Consider the following 10,000-nt stretch of genomic DNA (forward strand, 5'->3'; position numbering starts at 1 on the left):
CTAATCGTTTGCGCGTCGTGCCTCCCGAGGGGCAGCGTGGAGGAGCCTTTCCGGCGGCGAGCTGATCCGTGCTTCAAAGGCTCAGAGGAGCAGTACCGAGGGCCGAGTTCCCGTTAGATCCGGCGAGGGGACTCCCAGACATCTGTCCTCACCCGGCCCCTGGGGGAAGGAGGAAGCCGCCGGCGTGCATGGCTTAGCGGGATGCTTCTGTCACACGGCTGCGTGGACACACTTACAAGATGGCGGGAAACGAGCGCGTGGTTCATGAAAATAATACTTTCTAAAGGTGCGGTGTGTATAATTGACGGAACAGACTTGGCAGAACTGGAATATAATATTCACAAGTATGCTTTAATTAGTGTATAATCCCAGGAAAATAAGAATCGTTGTGCAGCAGTTCATGTCTGTTCCCAAGCGCAGAAAAAAACCTCACAAAGCTCTGTACAGTTGTGTGATCAAAAATGATGACAATGACTACTAGGCTGTCGTGATTAAGGATGATATCATGACTCCTTGGGAGTCTTCCTGGTGGGTCCCTTCCTGATGACATATTGTTATTGCATATTTGTCACAATGAATGATTTTAGATCTTTAGACAAACTGCAATATTGGACCTCTACCACCTTAATAACTCTAGATAATTAATAATTGTTCTTAAGAATCATAATGATGATGCTGATTATAATTGTTATGATCATATAAAAATCTTTCGACAAAATATAATATTAGACGAATTGGAACCTGAGTAAACACGCAAATTATTATTAATAATAATAACAGTAATAACAACAACAACAACAACAACAACAACAACAACAATAATAATAATAACCCAACCCAAATAGCCCAACCCTCCGAATGCGAACAAGCACTCAGAGAGGGTTCATGTTGTCACAAAGCGGCCCGCTACTGAAACTAATGAAATTGCCTCAACGTTCTTCTACTTTGACAGTTTTTCAATTCATTTCTGCTCCAAATGTACATCGATATTGGTCAAACTCCAAAGACAAGACGTCTGAAACGTCCCATATCTAATGAGACCTCACCCTTGTCGCTGCGTGCTGCCGTTGTGTTTCAGATACTTTTATAAAACGCAGAGATTAAAAATTTAAATTATTTAAATTATAATTTGAATTATTATTATTCTTTTTTTTTATTAGAGCCTTTATCAATTCATTTGTTTATTTGTTTATTTATTTATATTTATTTATCATAAAAACTTTTATTATTATTATTATTTTTTATTACTATTATTGGGGGACCCCTAATAATAATAATAATAATAATAATAATAATAATGACAAATTATGACAAATTGGAACCTGAGTAAACACCCCAAAATTATGTGTTTACTCAGGTTCCAATTTCTCTGATATTACATTTCGTCAAAAGATCGGAAAATACTGTATGCAATTACTTTTTCACGGCACTGTATCTAAATAAATAAATAGATAGTCCAATCACGCTCAACAAAAATCCCAACACACCATCAAAGGTTTGACTGCAGCAATAACAACAACAGCAACAACAACAGCAACGACAACAACAACAACAAAAACAACAGCCTCTTCCAACCTCTCCATCTTGTTTGTGCTTTGTGCGTCTAAAAGGGAGAACTAGGCCACAGTCTCCCTGGAATGTGAAGGAGGGATGATGTCACTCAAGACCTATATGTGTATGTTGTTTTCTCTCTGCGGCACAGAGACATATTCCGGTTGCCAAGGAGACAAAGCTGGGATTCATAAATAGCAGTTTGAGATTCCCCATTTTGGCTAATTAAAACCGGGGGATCCACTTTCAGTGTTTACGTGAGGGTTTATTTTTTATTTTTTTCTGTCCTGGAGGACTTTAAGATGGGTTTTTATGTCACGGTAAGATGAGTGGAACTCGTACGAAAGGCGGTTGTTTTGGTGGTTATCGTTGTCTGAAGGTAACGTTAAAAACCAGTCACATTCCCGTGTTTCCCTCGAGTCCCGGGTCATTGTTTTCCGGCGTGGAGCGATCGTCGATCCAACTTCTTTTCTCCATCTCATTATCTCACTCCCTTACCTTTCTGTGCGGTTGTCGGCTGTCACGGGAGAACCCTTTGACGTTAATTAGTAAGGCTTCCACGTCCTCGGGGGCTTGTGGCTATTTCGGTCTCGGCGCTCCTTATCGTATGAACTAATGTCAGATTGTGTCGTGGCGCGTACATCTCAGCCTCCGTGATTCACAGGGAGAAGATTCATCCCTTTATCATCGAACCCCCCATACCCGTCGCCTTCCATCGGCATGTTGGCTTCACTTTCGGCAGCGGCTGCGCGCCGCACGGAGGTTCCCGCCACTCGTGCCTGGACTTTCTACCTGAAATGTGCCACGGGGGGAACATGAGCTAACGGGATCGGCCTCCATAGGAGAGTTTACATTTACAATAAGTAATTTGATTCACTTGCTGCGCAAGTTCAAATAGCCTTCCCTATATATGATAATATTCCCTTCTATTTTGAACCCCCACTTTGTATTATCTTTTTGAGTCTTATTTTATTTTATATATTTATTTTTTTATATTATTCTATTCACTAACTGCATTACATTTTAGGAATCGGTTAATTTCAGTTAGTTAGCCAGGTAGAAATAGGGTAAGCAATTATGTTCGGTTTAGTAACTATTGTGCATAATCTTCGGATGCGTTGCGAAGACATTTCACTGCATATATGTATGAAAGTATGTATATGTATGTGACAAATAAACTTCTTGAATCTTGAATCTTTAATCTTGAAGTTGACCATGACATCGTGGCGTTGGTTCCAAAATGTTGATCAAATCAAGACCCGTCCGCTACGAACGATAATGGCCCGAAAGCTGCACATTATTCCGCTTATTACACAGCTACTCACTAACTCAAATAATACATACGTTTGGATGGAACATTGATTTTAAATGATTTTAGGACAAAAAATGTCCACAGCGTTACCTTGCAACAATGTAAGCAACGATGTAAGGAAGTGCAGATTCCTCCATTGTCTTCCTTTGTAGTTTCTATTTAACGTCACCAGATGGCGCCACTAGCTAGTGTTAGCATTAGCAGGTAGGCGGAGCGTTATGAGGGACGTGAATCCAGGCGGGGAACTGGTCGCCTGTGACAATGGTCGTTATCAACAGATCAGCGGTTATTTTTCAGAAATAACTGACCTCGGGTTGCCGCTATTGACCAATCAGACTTGAGCATTCCGCAGAGCCGAGGTGTCACTTTCCAACTTTCCGACCGTGGACTGACCGCGTCCCTCTCCATCTTGCTTCCTCCTCCAGTCTCCCAGTCCAACAGCAGCCTCAAGAAGCACCGCAGCCGCAACATCTTCAGCCCTTTCTTCTGCTGCTTCCGGAACTACAATGACTACCACGTGGAGCCGCCGCCGCCGTCCAACAACAAGACGCTGCCCCTGCCCCCACCCCCTGAGGAGAACGGCGGCCCCCCGCAGGTGAAGCTCGGCGATGGGTCTCTCTGAGGGATGGCGTGGGGTTGGGACGGTCGGACGGTAGAAGAATTTAATAACGACCCCATTTAAAATGGGTAGCTAGGGCTTGTTCAATGGTTTACCAATGTCAGTGGTTCCCAACACGCGGTTCACGAGGTTCCAGGGGGTCCAAGTCAAAATGATTTAAAGTTAAACGTGTCATATACAAGATGTAATAGATGATGCTGTTTGGGGGTCCTTGATCTGAAAAAGGCAGAGAATCACTGACCTGAAATCATACGTAATGACACGAGAGTTTGATTGGTTTGAATGGGAAAACCTAGACTTATTAATGACAAAAATGACGGACTATCCCTTTAAGAAGCGAAATGAATGGGTATATGAATCATCATATAGATGATTCACCCTATCAGTAGTTTTGAGCTGAGGGAGCCAGTTCCTAAAGAGAGGTTTTGGGTTGAGGTTCTCTCAGATTGGGGCCCTGCTCAGTCTCTCTCAGTTCCTGCCACATTTTTCCAGCTGCTCCAAACCCATTGAACCCAGGGCTTGTTTACCATCCGCTGCTTGAAAACACGGGCACGCTTCCCAACGTGCATTCTTCGATATCCGCCTACACACAAACACACACACACGCACACGCACACACACACACACACACACACACACACGCACACACACACACACACGCACGCATGCACGCGCACACACGCACATGCAAAACCAAACACACCACACCGAAAACTCACACACACGTGTGGTTCCGCACATGGGACACAGAAGCACATGCACAGAACACGCGACTGGCTTACGCAAGACATGTCTTACACTCTACACACGCACACACACACACACGCGCGTGCACACGCACACACACATACACACACACACACACACACACACACACACGCACATACACACACACCTCCGAGGGCTGCCGGTTCTTTAATCCCTATGAAGTGGGCCTTGTGTGTGTCTAGTGTGATGGATTGCCTGGCGCCCACACCGCCCCCGCTCCTAAAAACACACTCTGACCAGTGTAGCCAGCGTGTGTGAAGTGAAACATTCTGCCCGTGGAAAAAAGGGTGGGGGGGCAGCCGCCGAGACCCAAATCCCTTCCACAAACACAGGGGCTCCGTAGCCGCCAAGGCAGGTACACACTGCACACTACGCGGGGCTATAAATGATGCAAAAAAAAAATAAAAAATCGTATCGCGTATCGTTTCCACTGATGTTTACCTGTACACCCCCCCCCACCCCCGGTTGAGGAATTCAGGTTAGTGCACGTGGTGAATGCTGACCCGCTCCCCAACTAATGTGCTGCCGTTAGTTCCAAATGAACCTGGCGAACCGGGCCATAAAAAGCCTTGTTCTGTTGCTGGGTTCTCTCTCTCTCGCTCTCTCGCTCGCTCTGTGGTGGAGCTGGAGCTCTGGCCAGTGCTGTTTGTTACTATGGCAGCTCTGTTTGTGTCTCACTTCCACCCTTGTTCTCATTCTCCCGTCCGCACTCCATGTCCCCCCTCGGCTTTTCTTTCGCCACTTTCCCCCCTTTTTTCTTCCCCTTTTGCATTTGTACAACTTTTATTTTTTCTTCTTGCTCGGTCTCTCTCTCTCAATTCATTTTCAATTCAAAGGGGATTTATTGGCATGGGAAACAGGCGTTTAAATTGCCAAAGCAAGTGTGAAATAAAAACAACAACAAAAAAAAAAAGTAATAATAATAAATGTACATACATGGTAGAATTGTAATTTTGCTACTAGAAATATTTATATATAAATAAACCCGTGTGGGAGACTATACCCACCGATTGGGAGGGATACGGGGACTTTCAGGCAGTGAGGTGCCGATATGGTGGGATTTTTATTTAAAGAATAAACAAAAAGGCTAAGTTTATGATTATCGCAAAGTTTGGGATAATCGGAGTCCGGGTCTGTGAGCCTCGCCATCTGGTCCACAGGGACACGTTTCCTGCCCCACGCGATCCCCACTGCTAGACAAAAGAACACCACCCCCCACCCCTCATCCAGAGTCGGAGAGGAAGTCGGCGACCAACATCTGGGCCCCCAGCGTATGGAACACCTTGAACTTAAAGGGCTGGAGAGCCAGGTACCAATGGATGATCCCCAGGTTGGTATCCTTCATGCTGTGGAGCCACTGCAGTGGGGTGTGGTCTGAAGAGAGGGTGAAAGGGCACCCCAGGAGGTAGTACCAGATGGTGCTGACTGCCCACTTGATGGCGAGGCACTCCTTCTTGACGGTGCTATTCCTGGACTCCCGCTCAGAGAGCTAATGGCTGATGTACAGCACCGGTCGGTCGGCGGCCTCCACCTGCATGGACAGCACTGCAACCAGAAATGGAGAGAAAGATTGGGTGTTGACAGCACTGGCTTCCCACAGAGAGCTGATTTCACTTTATCCAATGCTTGCTGGCACTTCTTTGTCCACTGGACCTGATCTGACGCACCTTTCTGAGTTAAATCAGATAAAGGGCTGGTCAGCGTTGAAGTCGGCTACAAACCTCCTCCAGTAACCTGCGCCAAGAACTTCTTCGTCTTGGGTCTCAGACCGTTCGTGACCTTGGCAGTTTTGTCTACCTGGGGTCAGACCAGTCCTCCACCCAAGTGGTACCCCAGATACCGTACCTCCCTCTGCCCAACCGCACTTTTCTTAAGGTTGCCAGTGAGCCCCACCAGCCTCAGGGACTCCAGCACTGCCCTGACATGCTGCACCTCAGCGTCTTCAGCGTCTTAATGAACCGCTCCACCAGGCCGCCAGTCTGATGGTGGTACAGGCTGGTCCGAATTGAGTGGATGCCCAACAGCTAGCTAAGTATATGTGACATAAAAAAGGGGTCCCTTGGTCAGTCAGGAGGTGGAGTCAGTCATTGGGAGATGATCTGAAAAAGTGGCTGCGCCACAATTTTGGCCATAATACTATGCAGAGGGCACCGCCTCGGGGTACTGGGTTGCATGGTCCACTAGGACCATGCATGTGGACTTACAGCCCGAGTCTTTTGAACAGTGCCTCAAATAGAGGGAGGAGCCTCAACGGCGCGGTTGGTGTAGCCGGAGAATTGACTCATTGGCACTTGGGACACACGGCACACCATTTACAGACATCTGCCCAAATGCTTGGTCAATAGGAGCGGGCCATTAACCCTGCAGTGTTTTATCGTGTCCAAGGTGACTGCCCATCCAGTTATGGTGAGCTGCCTGGAAAAGCATTTCCCGGCGTTTTTTCGGAACCAACAACTGGGTAATTTCCTCTCTCGACTGAGTGTCACCGCTCACGTGATATAACCTGTCCCTAATCACCAAAAAATATGGGTGAGTGGGCACAGCGTCTGGGCGCACCAATTCTCCATCAATTTTAACTACCCGCTCAAAGGCCACGTGTAGGGTATCGTCCTGCGATTGCTCTAGCGGAAAATCATCCAAGGAGGTGACCACTGGGACATGGGAAGACCCCAGTGGGGACTCCTCCGCTCCTGACCCAGTAGCAACCAATAACGCCCCAGCGTCACCGCATGTCACGCAACACTCACTTCTCCCTACTGACCGTGAGCGCACTCCCCCGGGCCTCCCTCATTAAAGTGTCAAATCCTGGCCTATCCGTACCCAAAATGAGGGAGTGCGACATGCGGGAGCTAACAGCAGCCTTATTCTTTTTTTCCCCATATAATGAATTTCAAGCCGCACCATCAGATACGTGTGAATATCCCCATGCACACACTGAATCTCCACCCGTAACGCCCCCACAAAACCCTCGGGTCCAGCAAAGCTCAATGTCTACCCTCGTAAACTCTTACGTTGTAGGTTCCTTCCTGACTAGGGTAGGGGCCAGGCTGACCAGCGACCCGAACCACTTGTCCAACCTCCATCATGGGCCAGTCCCACCGGACGTCGTCGGACCCAACTGAGCTAGGCTGGTCTGAGCTAACAGGGGACAGAGAGGGGACAGCACCGGCACTACAGGACCCAGCTGGTTGCCGTCCTCCCTCCGGAGTAGAGGGAGACCCAGAGCCTGGGGCCGGGAGCTCTGCTGGCGGTCCAGCTGGAAGCGGAGGAGGTCAAGCTCGTCCTCCAGCTCAGTGATGCACAACCGCAGCCAGCGGTTCGTCTCGGGCACTCCTTCCATGGTCCGGTTCAGGTCCCACTTGTGGGAGACTCTACCCACCAATACGGGTTCAGGGAGGGAGACTAAGACTCTCAGGCAGTGAGATGTCTCCTGCAACACATAAGAAAACTCTCCCAGCCGGGTGTGATCAATCAGCACTAATGAGGCTCATTAGGCGGACCCAGTACAGCTGCGATACGCCGGGAAGAAACCATTGCTGTCACCGGCATACCATGGCTTAACCACGCCCCCTCTTCCGCCACAATCCAGATAAGTGAAAATTTACTTAAAATAAAATAGAAAAATGTAGACTTGCAGTTCAAAATAGATTAATACAAATGAGTATTATACAAACACTACATTTTTATCGTTTCAATGAATGTATTTAAAGATATTTGTTCAGTATGTATGTACAGTAAGTATGTCTATATACAGGGATCAGCACAGTGCAGTCGTCAAGTACTTTTCCGGACACGACAGCTCACACATCTTGCTGCTGTGTTTGCACATTAGTGTATTTGGCCCAGCAGATATGGAGGTTTTTGTTATCAGCCAAGTGTTTTTGGGTGGTTGTAATGTGTGGGTAGTATATGTCTCTGATGTCTTGGTTCAGTTGGCAGGAGGTGAAAAAGTGAAGCTGGGTTTCCACCTCCTACTGGGTGCAGTGGGTGCGCAGCCTTTCTTGCTCTGGGGAGCCAGTTTTGCCTGTGGCGGCATCTCTCCACGGCCAGGCGGTCCTCACTCAGTCTGTACATGGTCAAGGATTTCCTTTGTTTGGGATCGGTCACTGATTATGCGCCATTCAGCATTTCAGTTTGCTCTGTTTCTTTAGTTGACTCTTTTTGACACTTTTTTTCATTGAAATATTTTCCTTTTTGTCTTCCTGTAATTTGGTTGAGTTTAATGGGGGCTTCTGTCTGGGGGCTCTGCTTGTGTCTGTGAACTGAGTCCCAGAAGCAGCTGGCTTCTCTCCTCAGTCTCTCTGTAGGTGAGGGCTTTGTTATGAAGTGCGTCTAGGTCACTTTCTTTGACGTGTCTGTAACATTTAAATGCTGTCCTTTGAATTTTTACAATGAGTGGGTATCGTCCTAATTCTGCCTAGCATGCATTTTTTGGAGTTTTCCGTTGGACGCAGAGAATGAATTTGCAGGGTTCTGCACGCAGAGACAATTTTGTGTTTGTCCCATTTTGTAAAATCTTGGTCGGGCAGTGGACCCCAAACCTCTCAACCAAAAAGGGAAATAGGTTCAATAACAAAGTCCATTATTTTAAGCCACATTTGAATTGGGATGTCCAACATGGTGTTCCCTTTGATGGTTTGAAAGTTTTCTTGCCTTGTCTCCCAGCTCGTACACAGCTTTGTTGGAGTTGCCTGTGGCGCTGATGTTTGGGCCGAGGTGGGTATAGTCTTTTGTATGTTCTCGAGCAGTGCTTATCTCTCGTAAGTTTGTAGTTTTGGAGGCTGGGTCTTTTCTGGAATATCATCATTTGGGTCTTTGGTCAGATTCACTGTTAGGGCCCAGGTCTGGGAGGATGGGTGCAGAAGACCAAGGTGCTGCAAGGTGGTGCTTCTTTGGTTGGCGGCTTCGGGGAAAGATGTCTGCCAATCTCGACAGCACACTAGTTGTTTGTGTACATTGAGTTAATGATGTTATAGGTTCTCTCTCTCTCTCTCTCTCTCCCTCTCTCTTTTTATCTGTCTTTCTCTCTCATAATCTGTGTCTCTGTTTCTTTTCAGTGTGACCAGGTCCAGATCATCCCCATTCCCAGTGTATGTATTACATAGAGTATATCATTGTTTTTCACCGCGCCGCACGCACACGCACACGCACACACACACACACACAACGTTCCTTGGTTGGCTTCTTCACCACTGCATGCATATGTGCATGTCAAAACAAAGCTTGTCATTGGCTCCCCAAAAAAGCATTTCCTGCCCAAAAATACATTTGAAAAATGACCGTTACTGCATGCTAAATGGGCTAGCTCAATTCAAGGCTGCAGAGTGGATCGACTAGCCTAGCTCCTGTGAAACTGGGCGGATACACTTCACAGCATCTCAGGAAATATAAAAACGAAATTTCAATTTTATATCCTGCCACATTCAGAGCTACTATTAAGATCGTAAACCTCAAAAGGGCTTTCATCGTACGTCCACCTCAAACAGCACTTGTGGTCACGTTGAATAATAAAAAATGTTTTTTCACATTTTCCCAATCTTAACCAAAAGGAGAGGATTCTTGATCGTTCTTTATCGTTCGTCTGGCCTTCGACAGAGCGGTGTGCGTGGATCTCATCGATTGGTTTAAATCGATTCATCCAATGGTTTTTTTCCCTTGGAATCGTCCTCTATTTCTTACTGTTCGACCTCCGGAACAGAACACGTAAATCCCAGCGTGCTTTTGTGTTTTTTCTTATTGATTCAACTACA

General features: G+C 46.7%; 1 protein-coding gene across 2 annotated transcripts in view; it reads left to right on the plus strand.

The window, feature by feature from the left end:
• ctdspla (CTD (carboxy-terminal domain, RNA polymerase II, polypeptide A) small phosphatase-like a) overlaps nt 1-10,000 on the plus strand; it is a 39,527-nt gene that overhangs the window by 18,220 nt on the left and 11,307 nt on the right. Inside the window, exons 2-3 of one of the 2 annotated variants that reach the window (XM_080020114.1) lie at nt 3,289-3,458; nt 9,308-9,340. In XM_080020114.1, the coding sequence (XP_079876240.1) occupies nt 3,289-3,458; nt 9,308-9,340 (203 nt within the window). The remainder of the gene's footprint in view (nt 1-3,288; nt 3,459-9,307; nt 9,341-10,000) is intronic. The other variant, XM_080020115.1, reaches the window with a different exon arrangement.

Source organism: Zeus faber (genome assembly GCF_960531495.2).
Source record: "Zeus faber genome assembly, chromosome: 19".
In the NCBI taxonomy this organism is placed as follows: Eukaryota; Metazoa; Chordata; class Actinopteri; order Zeiformes; family Zeidae; genus Zeus; species Zeus faber.